Source organism: Entelurus aequoreus, linkage group LG23 (genome assembly GCF_033978785.1).
Source record: "Entelurus aequoreus isolate RoL-2023_Sb linkage group LG23, RoL_Eaeq_v1.1, whole genome shotgun sequence".
Lineage (NCBI taxonomy): Eukaryota > Metazoa > Chordata > Actinopteri > Syngnathiformes > Syngnathidae > Entelurus > Entelurus aequoreus.
Genome location: NC_084753.1, coordinates 34,969,178 through 34,989,319, shown reverse-complemented (window position 1 = coordinate 34,989,319; position 20,142 = coordinate 34,969,178). Strand labels below are relative to the sequence as shown.

Sequence of the window (20,142 nt, the reverse complement as noted above, 5' to 3'; positions counted from 1 at the left end):
GTTAAAATTTGCAAAGGTGCGGAACACCCAACAACAACAACAAAGGTCAACGATAAGAGATTTAGTGATAAGTCCAGTTTAATGTTTATGGTTTCCCTGTAAAGACACTGTAACTTGTGATTAATGATTAAAAACAAGACATCCAAGGGAGTGGGGTTGTCCTGATTCCAAAACGTATTTTAATACTTTTCGATACTTTTCAAAATAAAGGGGACTACACAAAATTAATTCTGGGCTTTATTCTAACAGAAAATCATATAATGCATTAAACATATGTTTCTTATTGCAACCAAAGAACAATTTTGGCATGAATGTTTTGACGTGTTTTATCTACACTTCTGTTAAAATGCAATAATCACTAATTCTTCTGTTGTTTGATACTTTACATAAGTTTTGGCTGATACCACGAATTTTGGATCCAGTATCAAGTAGAGACGTGGTCATACATTGGTCATAATTAAAGTTCTCCTGTGTCCAGGGACGTATTTCCTAAGTTAATGAACAATTAAAAAATTACAATATTTTTTGATGATGACAAATATTGATGTACAGCTCTTGTACTTGGTATCGTTCCAAATCAATGTCTGTGTAGATCCATAGGGGGTAGACGGGGGGTGTATATTTTAGCGTCTCGGAAAAGTTAGTGCTGCAAGGGGTTCTGGGTATTTGTTCTGTTGTGTTTATGTTGTGTTACGGTGCGGATGTTCTCCCGAAATGTGTTTGTCATTCTTGTTTGGTGTGGGTTCACAGTGTGGTGCATATTTGTAACAGTGTTAAAGTTGTTTATACGGCTACCCTCAGTGTGACCTGTATGGCTTTTGACCAAGTATGCTTTGCATTCACTTGTGTGTGTGAAAAGCCGTAAATATTATGTGCAGCGTTTCCCATAAACTGCCAAGATACCTGTGGCGGTGGGGGCGTGGCTATGGGTGTGGTCACCATGACATCATCGAGTAATTTGCATAATTTACTACAATGATATGATTTTCTCTAAAAAGGCTCAAAAAATGTATACTTACTACCGTAATTTCCGGACTATAAGCCGCTACTTTTTCCCCTTGTTCTGGTCCCTGCGGCTTATACAAGGGTGCGGCTTATATAAGGCCTGTTCTTCTCCGACACCGACGAAGAGGATTTCTGTGGTTTTAGTACGCAGGAGGAAGACGATGACACAATGATTAAAGACTGACTTTTCAAATACCGGTAGGCTGGTTATTTTGATAACGTACAGGCGAGCACTTTGTATTACTTTGCAGCGTTGTATTATTTGTACTCTGCACGAATGCTGTTCGCCATGTCAAAGATGTGAAAGTTTGATTGAATGATTGAAAGATTTATTGTTAATAAATGGGACGCTTTGCGTTCCCAAACAGTCATCTCTGTCCCGACAATCCCCTCCGTGGTAGCAGGAACCCCTATATACTACGCTAATTACACATCAAAACCCTGCGGCTTATAGTCGGGTGCGGCTTATATATGGAGCAATCTGTATTTTACCCTAAATTTAGCTGGTGCGGCTTATAGTCAGGTGCGGCTTATAGTCCGGAAATTACGGTAATTAATAATAACAGTTTTGTTTTAAACGTCCATCCATCCATCCATCCATCCATTTTACAATATAATTACAACACCTTATGTACATATTTATATACAGATTTGAACAATAAGTTATTCACTGAAATATATTTATTAATTGTGATTCTTACAAAAAATATATCTTATAAAAATATAAAAGCTAAAATGTCTCTTAAAGCTCTGACCCTTTAATTAATGCATACTAAATAATTTAACTTTAGCCTACTACTACAACCATATTATTTACCAGCAACATAAAGTGAAACAGAGGCAGAGGTGTCCTGCCACAGTCAGTAACAAATAAACAGAAAACAGTAGTGGTGGTAGATAGACACAAAGCTTCATCAAACATCTGATCCACTGAACAAAGAGCTCCAAAAATCTTGATCCTACACTTCTCTTTTGTAAAGTAAATCTGAACAGCCGATATAGGCATCTACATCAACTATATGATTTGCCTGAGAAGCTGGACAGGACAATTTTTTAAATTGTGGCGGCCTTAATTATTTCGTGGCGGGCCGCCACAAATACATGAATGTGTGAGAAACACTGATGTGACTGGGCCGGCACACAAAGGCAGTTCCTTTAGGGTTTATTGGCGCTCTGTACTTCTCCCTACGTCCGTGTACACAGCGGCGTTTTAAAGAATCATAAATTTTACTTTTTGAAACCGATACCGATGATTTTGAAACCGATACCGATAATTTCCGATATTGCATTTTAAAGCATTTTTTGGCCGATAAGACCGACAATCCGATATTATCAGACATCCCTATTTATTAGCACCGGTACACCGTACAATCCCAGAAGGGAGTAATTCACTTTCATAAAATACCTTAACAAATACTGCTTGCTCTCATTTATTTGCTTTGATAAAATAGATACAACATTTGGAGGTTTTTTTTAAACTTTCTACAGTACTTGTTTGCAGAGGTGAGTGGAGTACGCAAAAATTGTACTCAAGTCAGAGTACCGTTACCTTACAGCAGTGGTTCTTAGCCTGGATTCGATCGAACCCTAGGGCTCAGGGGTTCGGCGGAGGTCAAGACACACACGACTCATCGTGTAAATAAAAACTTCTCCCTATCGGCGTATTACGGATACGGCAACAGCAGAAGTCAGACTGATTTGCTAGTGTGTAATTTGTTGTGGGTTTATGCACTGTGTTGGTTTTGTTGTTTGAACAAGGTGATGTTCATGCACGGTTCATTTTGTGCACCAGTAAAAAAAACATGGTAACACTTTAGTATGGGGAACATATTCACCATTAATTAGTTGCTTATTAACATGCAAATTAGTAACATATTGGCTCTTAACTAGTCATTATTAAGTACTTATTAATGCATTATTCGGCATGGCCTTATTATAACCCTATTTATAACCTCTAACCCTGGCCCTAACCCTCCAACCCTAACCCTAACCAAATAACTCTAAATTAAGTCTTTGTTACTTAGAATATGTTCCCCATACTAAAGTGTTACCAAAAACAGATAACTTTGTCTTGAATTTGAAAAAATACAAACATTTTATTTCCCACTAAAGAAGGGTTCGGTGAATGCGCATATGAAACTGGTGGGGTTCGGTACCTCCAACAAAGTTAAGAACCACTGCCTTAGAGTAATATGACTCAAGTAAAAGTAAAAAAAACTAACTCCTATCTGGTCATTCTTGCAGGATCAACAGTGGTTGGCAGGAAGTTGGACACTGCTTCAAGAGCACAGTTCTCCAGCTGGAGGTCACACACCTTCCTACAAACCATCTTCATGTTTGATATGAAGAGGGTGATGTCAGGAAGACCCAACGACCTGTCAGCCTGTTATTCGGACATGTTCATGTTGGTCCGTACATAACAGTCACCTTGTAGCAACACTCCCATCAGCTGTTGAATGACGACATGTTGCACTTTGTCACCTGCGTAACGATATCAGTCATGTTATACAGCAGGTAGTCGACTTGGCTCTTTTCGACTGGGAGGTGGATGAACTCAAGCAGTTGCTTTGAGTAAAAGTTTGAAGCTTCTGGAAGGAGCTGGTGTCTTCAGTGGAAAAATGGCTTGCCATGAAGCTCTCCAATGTCCTTCCTGTTTGGACGTCTTCAAAGACCCTGTCATGCTGCCTTGCAACCACAGCTTCTGTCGCTCCTGTGTGGAGCGATGGTGGGAGGGGAAAAGGGACCGTTCTTGTCCACTCTGTAGGACGCAGTGCAGATCCATGGATTTACCTCCGAACTTGGCCTTGAGGGACGTGTGTGAAGCTTTTTCCGTGGACACTGGCGAAGAGTGCAAGTTGCACAAGGAGGAACTGAAACTGTTCTGTTTGAACCATCAGCAGCCTGTGTGCATCGTTTGCAGACATGCAAATATCCACAAAAATCACAGATTCTCTCCTATCGAGGAAGCTGCAAAGGAACACAGAGAAGATCTACAGAAAGTCCTACAAGTCATGACAAAAAGACTGAAAATGTTTACCAAAGCTAAAGAAGACATCAGTCAACAAGCAGAACACATCCAGGTCCAGAAGCAGCAGGCTGAAAGCAAGATTAAGGAGACTTTTAAGGAGCTTCACAACTTTCTGGAGGAGGAGGAAGAGGCTAGATTGTCTCTTGTGAGAGAAGAAGAGCAAAGCAAGAGTCAGACAATGAAAGAGAAGATTGAGGGTCTCAGCAGCGACATGAAAGCTCTCCAAGGTGTGATTATCAGCACAGAGAAGCTGCTAACAGCTGGCAATGTTTCCTTCTTGAAGAACTACAAGGAAATGAGGGCCAGAGCCCAGAAGATGCCCGAAGAGCCCAAGCTGGTCCCAGGACCTGTGCTGGACATGAACAAACATCTGGACAACCTCCCACTCACCATGTGGGAAAAAATTAAGACGTTAGTGTCCCAAAGTGCTGTGATTCCAAACCCAAACACCAGCAATCCAGAACTCAGACAGAAGCTAAGCAGAGAAGAGCAGCATCCGAAGAATCCAGTGAGTGTTCAAGACTTGCATGTGTTAAATGTAACTGCTGTGCACTCAGAAGCACACAGCTGGAATGTTGATGTGGGCGACAACAACAACTGGGAACTGGGGTTAATGTTTGAGTCTTTTAGAGCTGGCATTCGATTTCAAGACGGGAAATACAAAAGGATTTACCCGGGTCGTGTACACTTGCCTTTGTCAATCCAAGAGAAACAGCAGAGATTCAGAGTTCGTCTCGACATTAGCAAGAGAAAGGTTTCATTTCATGACTTTTGTACAGACACTATTTTAGACACATTTGATGTACCCATTTCTTTTAGTTTTTGGGAGTATTTCTCCAGGACAATGACAATAACACTGTACTCTTGCATTTCCAACGATGTCAATATCTGCGACTGAAGATTGTCCGTGATGGATTTGGTGACATGTTGCTCTTACAGAAATATTTTACATGGAGCTACACTATGTTCAAAATTCTTGTGTTCAGACAAATCATGTTGTGTAAGAAAGGTGTCTTGCCTGCTGAGTTTAGGCCGACACTTCAGCCTTCGTTAGACACGTCACACCCGGAAGCTACGACAGCTCTGACGGAGGCTGAAGTTATAACATAAAATAATTAGTCAAACACGTCACGTTAGACACGTCACACTTTTACATTTTAACTGAAACCATTCTTACTTACTAAACCATCCCATGTGTGATGTCTGTAGGAGTGTTTTCATCCATATTTTGTACGCGCTATCTTAAAGTAACGAAGCTAGCGTCGTTAGCATCAGCTTGTATGCTAACACGTTTACGAGTGTATGTGAATTATTGTGAATTATTTTTATATAGCGCTTTTTCATAGTGAAACCCAATATCTAAGTTACATTTAAACCAGTGTGGGTGGCACTGGGAGCAGGTGGGTAAAGTGTCTTGCCCAAGGACACTACGGCAGTGACTAGGATGGCGGGAATCGAACCTGGAACCCTCAAGTTGTTTAGTAATTCAAATAAAACCAGTATTATCAGACAGGTCTTTGATTCCAGTGATATAGGTATGATTTTCCTGTGATAAATATTGAGGAAGTTATGATTTTATTTTTAGGGATGTCCGATAATGACTTTTTTTCCCCGATATTTGATATTCCGATATTGTCCAACTCTTAATTACCGATACCGATATCAACCGATACCGATATATACAGTCGTGGAATTAACACATTATTATGCCTAATTTGGACAACCATGTATGGTGAAGATAAGGTCCTATAAGATAAATACATTTAAAACCTTTTCTTCAATAAAAAATAAAGTAAAACAATACAAAAACAGTTACGTAGAAACTAGTAATGAATGAAAATGAGTAAAAATAACTGTTAAAGGTAAGTAATATTAGTTGACCAGCAGCACGCACAATCATGTGTGCTTACGGACTGTATCCCTTGCAGACTGTATTGATATATATTGATATATAATGTAGGAACCAGAATATTAATAACAGAAAGAAACAACCCTTTTGTGTGAATGAGTGTGAATGGGGGAGGGAGGTTTTTTGGGTTGGTGCACTAATTGTAAGTGTATCTTGTGTTTTTTATGTTGATTTAATAAAAAAAATAAACGATACCGATAATAAAAAAAACAATACCGATAATTTCCGATATTGCATTTTAAAGCATGTTTTGGCCGATAAGATCTGCAATCCGATATTATCGGACATCCCTATTTATTAGCACCGGTATACCGTACAATCCCAGAAGGGAGTAATTCACTTTCATAAAATACCTTAACAAATACTGCTTGCTCTCATTTGCTTTGATAAAATACATGCAACATTTGGAGTCTTTTAAACTTTCTACAGTACTTGTTTGCAGTGGTGAGTGGAGTACGCAAAAATTGTACTCAAGTCAGACTACCGTTACCTTACAGCAGTGGTTCTTAACCTGGGTTCGATTGAACCCTAGGGCTCAGGGGTTCGGCGGAGGTCAAGACACACACGACTCATCGTGTAAATAAAAACTTCTCCCTCTCTGCGTATTACGGATACGGCAACAGCAGAAGTCAGACTGATTTGCTAGTGTGTAATTTGTTGTGGGTTTATGCACTGTGTTGGTTTTGTTGTTTGAACAAGGTGATGTTCATGCACGGTTCATTTTGTGCACCAGTAAAAAAAAACATGGTAACACTTTAGTATGGGGAACATATTCACCATTAATTAGTTGCTTATTAACTTGCAAATTAGTAACATATTGGCTCTTAACTAGTCATTATTAAGTACTTATTAATGCATTATTCGGCATGGCCTTATTATAACCCTAATCCTCCAACCCTAACCCTAACCAAATAACTCTAAATTAAGTCTTTGTTACTTAGAATATGAACCCCATACTAAACTGTTACCAAAAACATATAACTTTGTCTTGAATTTGAAAAAATAAAAACATTTAATTTTTCCCTAAAGAAGGGTTCGGTGAATGCGCATATGAAACTGGTGGGGTTCGGTACCTCCAACAAGGTTAAGAACCACTGCCTTAGAGTAATATGACTCAAGTAAAAGTAAAAAAAAAACTAACTACCATCTGGTCATTCTTGCGGGATCAACAGTGGTTGGCAGGAAGTTGGACACTGCTTCAAGAGCACAGTTCTCCAGCTGGAGGTCACACACCTTCCTACAAACCATCTTCATGTTTGATATGAAGAGGGTGATGTCAGGAAGACCCAACGAGCTGTCAGCCTGTTATTTGGACATGTTCCTGTTGGTGCGGACCTTGTAGCAACACTCCCTTCAACATGTTGCACTTTGTCACCTGCGTAACAAAATGAATTGAATTGAAGTATTTATTTCAAACATGCACAATACAACAACACACATTTTTTTTTTACATTTTGGCAGAGACATTTATGCAAGGCTTGAAAAGGGGTTGGATGAAGCAGATGCTTATAATATCCCAACCCCTCTCACTCATTCCACATTTCACATAAACAATATAATACAAGAACAATACTATACAAACAAAAACAAGAAAAGCTCCTGTACACTAACAATACAATAGTACCACTGTTACTGAGAGACAAGACAAGACGAGACAAAACACACACACACACACACACACACACACACACACACACAGGCCCAAACACACTCTGACCATACACCTCTCTCCCATCGCTTTGTGCTGAGGGCATCACTCTCTTTCCTCCTCGTACTTCTTCAGTACTTCTTTTTTAAAGGCCTACTGAAAGCCACTACTACCGACCACGCAGTCTGATAGTTTATATATCAATGATGAAATATTAACATTGCAATACATGCCAATACGACCGGGTTAGATTAGTAAAGTGCAATTTTAAATTTCCCGCGCAATATCCCGCTGAAAACGTCTCGGTATGATGACATCTGCGCGTGACGTCACGGATTGTGCGGACATATTGGGACACCAATTTGTTTAATGAACAATGAAGACAGCAAAGAAGAAAGCTGTAGGTGGGAAGCGGTGTATTAGCGGCCGGCTGCAGCAACACAACCAGGAGGACTTTGAGTTGGATACGCGCTACCGTGAGTACGCAGCTGCGGCTTCCAAACATTTGATCGCTTGCCCGTACGTGCGTGCCGCTATGTGCATGTCACGTACGTAACTTTGGGGAAATATATGTGCTGTATGAGCTTTGCGGAGGTGAACGGTACTTTGGGCTGTGGGATTGAGTGTGTTGTGCGGGTGTTTGAGTTGTATTGGTGGGTTATATGGACGGGAGGGTGGAGGTGTTTGTTATGCGGATTAATTTGTGGCATATTAAATATAAACCTGGTTGTGTTGTGGCTAATAGAGTATATATATATATGTCTTGTGTTTATTTACTGTTTTAGTCATTCCCAGCTGAATATCAGGTCCCCCCCCCCTCACAGCATCTTCCCTATCTTAATCGCTTCCACTGCCCTCTAATCCTTCACTCTCACTTTCCTCATCCACAAATCTTTCATCCTGGCTCAAATTAATGGGGTAATCGTCGCTTTCTCGGTCCGAATCGCTCTCGCTGCTGGTGGCCATGATTGTAAACAATGTGCAGACGTGAGGAGCTCCACAACCTGTGACGTCACGCTACTTCCGGTACAGGCAAGGCTTTTTTATCAGCGACCAAAAGTTGCGAACTTTATCGTCGATGTTCTCTACTAAATCCTTTCAGCAAAAATATGGCAATATCGCGAAATGATCAAGTACGACACATAGAATGGATCTGCTATCCCCGTTTAAATAAGAACATTTCATTTCAGTAGGCCTTTAAACAGTCTTTTAAATTGAATCATGTTAGAACAGGTTTTGAACTCGTCCCCTAAGTTGTTCCACAGAGTGACTCCATGCACTGAAATGCACATTGATTTTAAAGTTGTTCTAAATTCAGGCAAATATAATTTGTTGTTTCCTCTTAGACTGTAACTATGGTGAGCATCTCTATCCTGGAATAGGTTCTGTATATTGGATGGTAGAGAGTTTTGGGATGCAGCTTAATTTGACTCAACACGGGGAACCTTACCTGGCCCGGACACGGAAAGGATTGACAGATGCCATGCAGCAGAAGACTATTCCCCAGACTTTGAGTTTCACTTTCTTTCTCACTTCATCCTTCACTTCATAAGGTCCAAATAGGTCCACTGTTGTGAACTCAAAGGGATTAGCTGGTGTTATACGCTCAGGTGGAAGGTCACTCATGATTTGCTGGCATCTTTTAGCTCTGGCTTTTCTGCATGCAACACAGTTGTCCACAATCTTTTGAGCCACTTTACGACCTTTTACCACCCATGCCTTCTTCCTCATCCGAAGGAGTGTCCCTTTGTGTCCTTCTTGAGTCCAACTGGCCCTTTCAAGTTTGGGCATGGCTGTAAAAAAAACCTGAAGAACTTGTCACAATCTTTTGAGACACTTTATTACCTTTTACCACCCACGCCTTCTTCCTCATCCGAAGGAGTGTCCCTTTGTGTCCTTCTTGAACACGGCTGTGAAAAAAACCTGAAGAACTTGTCTGACGAGTCTTGAGTCTTGACTGACAATGTTATACAGCAGGCAGTGGACTTGGCTCTTTTCGACTGGGAGGAACTCAAGCAGTTGCTTTGAGTAAAAGTTTGAAGCTTCTGGAAGGAGCTGGTGTCTTCAGTGGAAAAATGGCTTGCCATGAAGCTCTCCAATGTTCTTCCTGTTTGGAGGTCTTCAAAGACCCTGTCATACTTTCTTGCAGCCACAGCTTCTGTCGCTCCTGTGTGGAGCGATGGTGGGAGGGGAAAAAGGACCGTTCTTGTCCACTCTGTAGGACGCAGTGCAGATCCATGGATTTACCTCCGAACTTGGCCTTGAGGAACGTGTGTGAAGCTTTTGCAGCGTCTTCCGTGGACACTGAGGAAGAGTGCAAGTTGCACAAGGAGAAACTGAAACTGTTCTGTTTGGACCATCAGCAGCCTGTGTGCCTTGTTTGCAAACATGCAAATATCCACACAAATCACAGATTCTCTCCTATCGAGGAAACTGCAAAGGAACACAGAGAAGATCTAGAGAAAGTCCTGCGAGTCTTGACAAAAAGACTGAAAATGTTTACCGAAGTTAAAGAAGACATCAGTCAACAAGCAGAACACATCCAGGTCCAGAAGCAGCAGGTTGAAAGCAAGATTAATGAGATTTTTAAGGAGCTTCACAACTTTCTGGAGGAGGAGGAAGAGGCTAGATTGTCTCTTGTGAGAGAAGAAGAGCAAAGCAAGAGTCAGACAATGAAAGAGAAGATTGAGGGTCTCAGCAGCGACATGAAAGCTCTCCAAGGTGTGATTATCAGCACAGAGAAGCTGCTAACAGCTGACAATGTTTCCTTCTTGAAGAACTACAAGGAAATGAGGGCCAGAGCCCAGAAGCTGCCCGAAGAGCCCAAGCTGGTCCCAGGACCTGTGCTGGACATGGACAAGCATCTGGACATCCCACTCACCATGTGGGAAAAAATGAAGACGTTGGGGTCCCAAAGTGACTTGCCTGTGTTAAATGTAACTGCTGTGCACTCAGAAGCACACACCTGGAATGTTGATGTAGGCGACAACGACAACTGGGAACTGGGGTTAATGTCTAAGTCTTTAAGAGCTGGCATTCGATTTGAAGACGGGAAATACAAAAGGATTTACCCAGAATGTGTAGACTTGCCTTTGTCAATCCAAGAGAAACAGCAGAGATTCAGAGTTCGTCTCGACATTAGCAAGGGAAAGTTTTCATTTCATGACTTTTTGTACAGACACTACTTTAGACATTTTTGATGTACCCATTTCTTTTGGTTTTTGGGAGTATTTTTCCAGGACAATAACAATAACACTGTACTCTTACATTTCCAAAGATGTCAATACCTGCGCCTGAAGATTGTCCGTGATGGATTTGGAGACATGTTGCTCCTACAGAAATATTTTACATGGAGCTACACTATGTTCAAAATTCTTGTGTTCAGACAAATCATGTTGTGTAAGAAAGGTGTCTTGCCTGCTGACAGTTTAGGCCGACACTTCAGTCTTCGTTAGACACGTCACACCCGGAAGCTACGACAGCTCTGACAGAGGCTGAAGTTATAACATAAAATGATTATTTAAACAGACAATCATAAATATGTGATTTTATGGATGTGTCTTTTGTAATGTAAATCCATTTGAGTTTCCTGTATCCTTATTTGTGAGGAATGCTGTTGTATATTGTGTCATTCAATAATAATATGTCAGTTATAAATAAAAGACATTAATAAAAAAAAGGCAATGATTAAACAATTGTACTTGTTGCCAATTAGCATTGTTTGAGTCCATTCATCAGTTGTTGTATTTCAAAAGCATTTAATGTTATGCTGATATTGACACCAATGAAATATTCGGAAAATTATATTCATTATTAATACTTTGTTAGTTGGTTTAGCAGGTTTTTTTTGGACATGTTGAAAACAAAAGAAAATAAACAATAATAAAAACAGGAAATAATCTTAATAACGTAACGGTAAAGTACAGATATAAAAACAAATACTGCACAATGAAAACACACTAAAAATGTAAACAATACATAATGTTTGGATTTTTTTATATCCATATAAAAAAAAAAATGCTGTACAAACTGTTTTTAGACGGTTTTATGGGCGCAATAAAGAACCCCCGGTCGGTTAGTCAGACCTGTTAGCTATCTATTTAAGCTTTATTATGATTCTTGAATGTATAAAAAAAAGCTAAGCATATGTGTTCTTGTCATACATAAGGATTGTGAAAGATAAAAAGCACATCTCTTTCCAATTTTTGACTGATCAGATTGTTATGATCCGTTGCCCGGATCATGTTTTGTTTAGTTCTTGACTACCTTAGTTCTGTTTCAGCACCCCTGGGTTTGTGTCTTTTGGTTTCCATGGGTGCTGATTAGTTTCACCTGCCTCGGATTAGTGTTTGGGACGCTCACCTGCTCCTGGGCACTAATTAGAGAGCTTCTTATTCCTGCTTTTCACCACACTCAGTCTTATTTGCTTCATGCAACACGCTATGTTGATTATTTTCCATGATTCTTGATTCCTGTTTATATGCTAAGCTTTTGCTCTAGCTAGTTCATTAGCTTCGCATGCTATCGGCACGCTGTATTTTTGTATTGTGAATGATTTATGGACAATGAACCATTTCTTTACCTACACTGTGCCGTCAGGTCCTTACATTTAATTTGGCCGGAGTATACTGTTATGGTATGCAGGGGGAGATGATGGCAACTGACACCAGAGGGCAGTAATGTTCAATGCTTTATTATATATATTAACCATATATATAATAATCAAACAATACAAATAAACTATAGCAGTGGTTCTTAACCTGGGTTTGATCGAACCCTAGGGGTTCGGTGAGTCGGGCTCAGGGGTTCGGCGGAGGTCAAGACACACCCGACTCATCGTGTAAATAAAAATTTCTCCCTATCTGCGTATTACGGATACGGCAACAGCAGAAGTCGGACTGATTTGCAGGTGTGTAATTTGTTGTGGGTTTATGCACTGTGTTGGTTTTGTTCTTTGAACAAGGTGATGTTCATGCACGGTTCATTTTGTGCACCAGTAAAAACACATGGTAACACTTTAGTATGGGGAACATATTCACCATTAATTAGTTGCTTATTAACATGCAAATTAGTAACATATTGGCTCTTAACTAGTCATTAGGAGCAGGAGGGGATAGAAAGAGAAAAAAAGGAAGACAGAGGGGGAAATTATGGGGACAAGAGGGGGATTAGACAGAGAGACGAAAACAACAGCAGCAAACACAACAATTACAACAACAACAACAATAGAGCAACATCAGCATATACGACATGTACAAATATGATGGTAAAAGTGATAGCAAATAAGCAGTTAGCGAAAATAAAAAATAATACAGAAATGACAATGAGCATTATTACACTACAAATGGAGCAATACAAATACCAATAGAAATAGCGCTATTGATAATGAACAATACCAATAATTTACCTTTATTATCAACAATACAATTGTTCAAATGCAACAATACATATACGTAATGATAACTTGAGATACGAAATAATGCAGAAAAATGGAGAGGAAGAAAGAGAAGCAACCTATATTAACCTTGTATATTGTTATTGTAACAATAGGTTACGCTTTGTCAGTGTGCCATGTGTTGTACCCAGTTTACCCTAGGGCAACAAAGTTAATATATGTTTGATGAAACATGATTATGTGCATGAGTGTAAGTATGCATATGTACTTGTATATGTACAGTATGTGTATATGTGTGTTTGTACAGTGAATGTATATGTACAGTACGTGTATATGTGTGTTTGTACAGTGAATGTATATGTACAGTATGTGTATATGTGTGTTTGTACAGTGAATGTATATGTACAGTATGTGTATATGTGTTTGTACAGTGAATGTATATGTACAGTATGTGTATATGTGTGTTTGTACAGTGAATGTATATGTACAGTATGTGTATATGTGTGTTTGTACAGTGAATGTATATGTACAGTATGTGTATATGTGTTTGTACAGTGAATGTATAGGTACAGTATGTGTATATGTATGTTTGTACAATGAATGTGCGTGTGGATGTACGAACTTTGAGTATGTAGATATGTACTGTATTTGTGTATGTATGTGGGAGCGGCAGTACCTATGTATGTATGTATACATGTATGTATGTACAGTATGTATGTATGTATGTGAGTATATGTGAATTTGTATGTACAATATATTTGACTCCCAGTGTGTGTGGGAGCCAGAGTACGGCCGCAGCCTCCCATAGATCTCAACCCACAAACAGTAGGTGTGGTGCCCAGGGAACCAGGGACCACCAACCCCACGCAGCCAGGCCGGCCAGCGACAGGAACCCCAGAGCCAGGCCCACCACAAGAGTCAGCAGCAGGCCGCAAACAGACGCACCCGGCAAGAGGACAAGGCAAGAGAAAAGCAGGGGACAGCCAGACCCCAAGCTAGCGAGAGACCACACCCCACACGGGCAGAAAGGCGGGACGCCCCGCCCGGGGGGCTCAGAGACTCCCCGCAACCGGACGGGAAGACCGCCCCCGCCCCGCTGGCAACCGGGCCCACACGAGCCCACCCTCCACCCCCGGAGAGCGTGGCGAGGCGCGCCCCCAGCCACCCCACCTAAGTCGGCCGCCGCAGGACCACCCAGCACGGGGCCACGGGAACCACCCACCCCACCCGCAGGGACCCCAACGATGGAGATGGAACAACCAGCAACCGCCCTGTCGAGTTCCCCCCTGAGGGAGGGGAAAATACAAAATAATATTAATAAAATATATAAAAAAATGAAATAGTAATTATTAAGTACTTATTAATGGCTTATTCGCCATGGCCTTATTATAACCCTAACCCTCCAACCCTGGCCCTAACCTTCCAACCCTAACCCTAACCAAATAACTTTAAATTAAGTCTTTGTTACTTAAAATATGTTCCCCATACTAAAGTGTTACCAAAAACATATAACTTTGTCTTGAATTTGAAAAAAAAACATTTTATTTTTCCCTAAAGAAGGGTTCGGTGAATGCGCATATGAAACTGGTGGGGTTCGGTACCTCCAACAAGGTTAAGAACCACTGCCTTAGAGTAATATGACTCAAGTAAAAGTAAAAAAAACTAACTCCTATCTGGTCATTCTTGCAGGATCAACAGTGGTTGGCAGGAAGTTGGACACTGCTTCAAGAGCACAGTTCTCCAGCTGGAGGTCACACACCTTCCTACAAACCATCTTCATGTTTGATATGAAGAGGGTGATGTCAGGAAGACCCAACGACCTGTCAGCCTGTTATTCGGACATGTTCATGTTGGTGCGGACCTTGTAGCAACACTCCCTTCAATGACGACATGTTGCACTTTGTCACCTGCGTAACAAAATGAATTGAATTGAAGTATTTATTTCAAACATGCACAATACAACAACACACATTTTTTTTTTACATTTTGGCAGAGACATTTATGCAAGGCTTGAAAAGGGGTTGGATGAAGCAGATGCTTATAATATCCCAACCCCTCTCACTCATTCCACATTTCACATAAACAATATAATACAAGAACAATAGTATACAAACAAAAACAAGAAAAGCTCCTGTACACTAACAATACAATAGTACCACTGTTACTATGAGACAAGACGAGACAAAACACACATACACACACACACACACACACACACACACACACACACACACACAGGCCCAAACACTCTCTGACCATACACCTCTCTCCCATCGCTCTGTGCTGAGGGCATCACTCTCTTTCCTCCTCGTACTTCTTCAGTACTTCTTTTTTAAAGGCTTACTGAAAGCCACTACTACCGACCACGCAGTCTGATAGTTTATATATCAATGATGAAATCTTAACATTGCAACACATGCCAATACGACCGGGTTAGATTAGTAAAGTGCAATTTTAAATTTCCCGCGAAATATCCCGCTGAAAACGTCTCGGTATGATGACGTCTGCGCGTGACGTCACGGATTGTGCGGACATATTGGGACAGCATTGTGGCCAGCTATTAAGTCGTCTGTTTTCATCGCAAAATTCCACAGTATTCTGGACATCTGTGTTGGTGAATCTTTTGCAATTTGTTTAATGAACAATGAAGACAGCAAAGAAGAAAGCTGTAGGTGGGAAGCGGTGTATAAGCGGCCGGCTGCAGCAACACAACCAGGAGGACTTTGAGTTGGATACGCGCTACCGTGAGTACGCAGCTGCGGCTTCCAAACATTTGATCGCTTGCCCGTGCGTGCGTGCCGCTATGTGCATGTCACGTACGTAACTTTGGGGAAATATATGTACTGTATGAACTTTGCGGAGGTGAACGGTACTTTGGGCTGTGGGATTGAGTGTGTTGTGCGGGTGTTTGAGTTGTATTGGTGGGTTATATGGACGGGAGGGTGGAGGTGTTTGTTATGCGGATTAATTTGTGGCATATTAAATATAAACCTGGTTGTGTTGTGGCTAATAGAGTATATATATATATGTCTTGTGTTTATTTACTGTTTTAGTCATTCCCAGCTGAATATCAGGTCCCCCCCCCTCACAGCATCTTCCCTATCTTAATCGCTTCCACTGCCCTCTAATCCTTCACTCTCACTTTCCTCATCCACAAATCTTTCATCCTGGCTCAAATTAATGGGGTAATCGTCGCTTTCTCGGTCCGAATCGCTCTCGCTGCTGGTGGCCATGATTGTAAACAATGTGCAGACGTGAGGAGCTCCACAACCTGTGACGTCACGCTACTTCCGGTACAGGCAAGGCTTTTTTATCAGCGACCAAAAGTTGCGAACTTTATCGTCGATGTTCTCTACTAAATCCTTTCAGCAAAAATATGGCAATATCGCGAAATGATCAAGTATGACACATAGAATGGATCTGCTATCCCCGTTTAAATAAGAACATTTCATTTCAGTAGGCCTTTAAACAGTCTTTTAAATTGAATCATGTTAGAACAGGTTTTGAACTCGTCCCCTAAGTTGTTCCACAGAGTGACTCCATGCACTGAAATGCACATTGATTTTAAAGTTGTTCTAAATTTAGGCAAATATAATTTGTTGTTTCCTCTTGGACTGTAACTATGGTGAGCATCTCTATCCTGGAATAGGTTCTGTATATTGGATGGTAGAGAGTTTTGGGATGCAGCTTAATTTGACTCAACACGGGGAACCTTACCTGGCCCGGACACGGAAAGGATTGACGGATTGAGGGATGCCATGCAGCAGAAGACTGTTCCCCAGACTTTGAGTTTCACTTTATTTCTCACTTCATAAGGTCCAAATAGGTCCACTGTTGTGAACTCAAAGGGATTAGCTGGTGTTATACGCTCAGGTGGAAGGTCACTCATGATTTGCTGGCATCTTTTAGCTCTGGCTTTTCTGCATGCAACACAGTTGTCCACAATCTTTTGAGCCACTTTACGACCTTTTACCACCCATGCCTTCTTCCTCATCCGAAGGAGTGTCCCTTTGTGTCCTTCTTGGGCACGGCTGTGAAAAAAACCTGAAGAACTTGTCTGACGAGTCTTGAGTCTTGACTGATGATATAAAGTCATGTTATACAGCAGGAAGTAGACTTTGCTCTTTTCGACTGGGAGGAACTCAAACAGTTGCTTTGAGTAAAAGTTTGAAGCTTCTGGAAGGAGCTGGTGTCTTCAGTGGAAAAATGGCTTGCCCTGAAGCTCTCCAATGTCCTTCCTGTTTGGACGTCTTCAAAGACCCTGTCATGCTGCCTTGCAGCCACAGCTTCTGTCGCTCCTGTGTGGAGCGATGGTGGGAGGGGAAAAAGGACCGTTCTTGTCCACTCTGTAGGACGGAGTGCAGATCCATGGATTTACCTCTGAACTTGGCCTTGAGGAACGTGTGTGAAGCTTTTGCAGCGTCTTCCGTGGACACTGAGGAAGAGTGCAAGTTGCACAAGGAGAAACTGAAACTGTTCTGTTTGGACCATCAGCAGCCTGTGTGCCTCGTTTGCAGACATGCAAATATCCACACAAATCACAAATTCTCTCCTATCGAGGAAGCTGCAAAGGAACACAGAGAAGATCTACAGAAAGTCCTACAAGTCATGACAAAAAGACTGAAAATGTTTACCAAAGTTAAAGAAGACATCAGTCAACAAGCAGAACACATCCAGGTCCAGAAGCAGCAGGCTGAAAGCAAGATTAAGGAGACTTTTAAGAAGCTTCACAACTTTCTGGAGAAGGAGGAAGAGGCTAGATTGTCAGCTGTGAGAGAAGAAGAGCAAAGCAAGAATCAGACAATGAAAGAGAAGATTGAGGGTCTCAGCAGCGACATGAAAGCTCTCCAAGGCGTGATTATCAGCACAGAGAAGCTGCTAACAGCTGACAATGTTTCCTTCTTGAAGAACTACAAGGAAATGAGGGCCAGAGCCCAGAAGCTGCCCAAAGAGCCCAAGCTGGTCCTAGGACCTGTGCTGGACATGGACAAGTATCTGGACAACATCCCACTCACCTGGTGGGAAAAAAATAAGACGTTGGTGTCCCAAAGTGCTGTGATTCCAAACCCAAACACCAGCAATCCAGAACTCAGACAGAAGCTAAGCAGAGAAGAGCAGCATCCGAAGAATCCAGTGAGTGTTCAAGACTTGCATGTGTTAAATGTAACTGCTGTGCACCCAGAAGCACACACCTGGAATGTTGATGTGGGCCACAACGACAAGTGGGAACTGGGGTTCATGTTTCAGTCTTTTAGAGCTGGCATTCGATTTCAAGACAGGAAATACAAAAGGATTTACCCACTACGTGAAGACTTGCCTTTGTCAATCAAAGAGAAACAGCAGAGATTCAGAGTTCGTTTCGACATTAGCAAGGGAAAGTTTTCATTTCATGACTTTTGTACAGACACTATTTTAGACACATTTGATGTACCCATTTCTTTTGGTTTTTGGAAGTATTTATCCAGGACAGTAACAATAACACTGTACACTTACATTTCCAAAGATGTCAATACCTGCGCCTGAAGATTGTCCGTGATGGATTTGGAGACATGTTGCTCCTACAGAAATATTTTACATGGAGCTACACTCTGTTCAAAATTCTTGTGTTCAGACAAATCATGTTGTGTAAGAAAGGTGTCTTGCCTGCTGACAGTTTAGGCCGACACTTCAGCCTTCGTTAGACACGTCACACCCGGAAGCTACGACAGCTCTGACGGAGGCTGAAGTTATAACATAAAATGATTAGTCAAACAGACAATCATAAATATGTGATTTTATGGATGTGTCTTTTGTAATGTAAATCCATTTTAGTTTCCTGTATCCTTATTTGTGAGGAATGCTGTTGTATATTGTGTCATTCAATAATAATATGTCAGTATTAAATGAAAGACATTAATAAAAAAAAGGCAATGATTAAACAATTGTACTTGTTGCCAATTAGCATTGTTTGAGTCCATTCATCAGTTGTTGTATTTCAAAAGCATTTAATGTTATGCTGATATTGACACCATTGAAATATTCTGAAAATTATATTCATTATTAATACTTTGTTAGTTGGTTTAGCAGGGTTTTTTTTGGACTTGTTGAAAACAAAAGAAAATAAATAAAAATAAAACAGGAAATAATCTTAACATTACAGTACAGTACAGATATAAAAACAAATACTGCACAATGAAAACTGGACTCAATAGAGTACTTCCATTGGTTCAATCAGGGGGTGTCCAAACTAGAGTTTGACAAAAGCAGGGAGATTCCAATTCTTTTTAAAAGTCAATTCGCATGCCTCTGCTTTATCGCCATCTGGTGGTAAACATAAGTATTTCAAGTGTATGACCACTCGGTCACACGCTTTACCAGATAAAACTGCATCCTCGAGCCTGCTGTCCTGGGGGACACTTCGGATGGAACCAGCTACTAGATGGTCCGATTAGTCGAACACGGTACCAGACCCCCCTGGCCTGTTTGACAGCCACATCTGGCCCGTGTACTTGAAACACAAGAAAATAATAGATGTACATCTAGTTCAGTGGTTCTTAACCTTGTTGGAGGGACCAAACCCCACCAGTTTCATATGCGCATTCACCGAACCCTTCTTCAGTGAAAAATACAATGTTTTTTCCTAATTTAATCTTAATTTGTAAATATTAAGCATGAAATGATATTATTGTATTAAATAAATACTAATAAAGATATATTTTACAAACAGAAAGTTACAGGAATGTAGACATGATCCCATGTTTACATCTCATTGTGCAACATGTGAATGTTTTAGTGGGAACTAAATGCGATATCTGAAAGGGGTACCAATTATTTCCAAAGCAGGACCCCCACCCAGACATGCAATACACAGCTCATGAAAAACAATATTTTTTTGTTATTGTCATTGTAAGTGGGCCAAAACACTTATATTAGAAAATAATCTCTTGGATTATAATGACTATAATTATTATAATAATAAAACATTTAACTTGTTATTTAGTCAGGTTTGGGACTGGTGTGCTGCTGGTGTGGCCACAGTGCGTGTGCACGTCTGACGTCGCTCACATGTGCTCCACTGAACGCTCAAGGAGTTTTTGCGTTTGCTCAAGCACATGGAAATCTAGAGGGAATGTTGTTTGGGGGTATCCATAATACGTCGATAGAGAGGTTTTTATTTA

General features: G+C 40.9%; 3 protein-coding genes across 3 annotated transcripts; all 3 read left to right on the top strand.

Moving 5' to 3' along the window:
• Window positions 1-3,248: 3,248 nt before the first annotated feature.
• On the top strand, window positions 3,249-5,754 carry LOC133641111 (tripartite motif-containing protein 12A-like). Its single transcript, XM_062034981.1, has one exon. The coding sequence runs from the start codon at window positions 3,624-3,626 to the stop codon at window positions 4,929-4,931; it is 1,308 nt and encodes a 435-aa protein (XP_061890965.1). The 5' UTR covers window positions 3,249-3,623; the 3' UTR covers window positions 4,932-5,754.
• A 3,805-nt stretch (window positions 5,755-9,559) lies between these two features.
• Window positions 9,560-14,853, top strand: LOC133640857 (E3 ubiquitin-protein ligase TRIM35-like). The gene is made up of 2 exons (XM_062034538.1): window positions 9,560-10,731; window positions 14,675-14,853. Exons 1-2 carry the CDS (start codon window positions 9,666-9,668, stop codon window positions 14,851-14,853), a joined length of 1,245 nt encoding a protein of 414 aa, XP_061890522.1. The 5' UTR covers window positions 9,560-9,665.
• Window positions 14,854-16,405: 1,552 nt separating this feature from the next.
• LOC133641119 (tripartite motif-containing protein 12A-like) lies at window positions 16,406-19,207 on the top strand. Its single transcript, XM_062034994.1, has one exon. The coding sequence runs from the start codon at window positions 17,192-17,194 to the stop codon at window positions 18,506-18,508; it is 1,317 nt and encodes a 438-aa protein (XP_061890978.1). The 5' UTR covers window positions 16,406-17,191; the 3' UTR covers window positions 18,509-19,207.
• Window positions 19,208-20,142: the final 935 nt, after the last annotated feature.

Excerpts from the sequence above, each read along its gene's own strand:
- LOC133641111 (XM_062034981.1), top strand. The coding sequence starts at position 3,624 with ATGGCTTGCCATGAAGCTCTCCAATGTCCTTCCTGTTTGGACGTCTTC.
- LOC133640857 (XM_062034538.1), top strand. The coding sequence starts at position 9,666 with ATGGCTTGCCATGAAGCTCTCCAATGTTCTTCCTGTTTGGAGGTCTTC. Across the intron at positions 10,732-14,674 it reads CAGAGTTCGTCTCGACATTA|GATCAACAGTGGTTGGCAGG; the intron begins GCAAGGGAAAGT and ends TCATTCTTGCAG.
- LOC133641119 (XM_062034994.1), top strand. The coding sequence starts at position 17,192 with ATGGCTTGCCCTGAAGCTCTCCAATGTCCTTCCTGTTTGGACGTCTTC.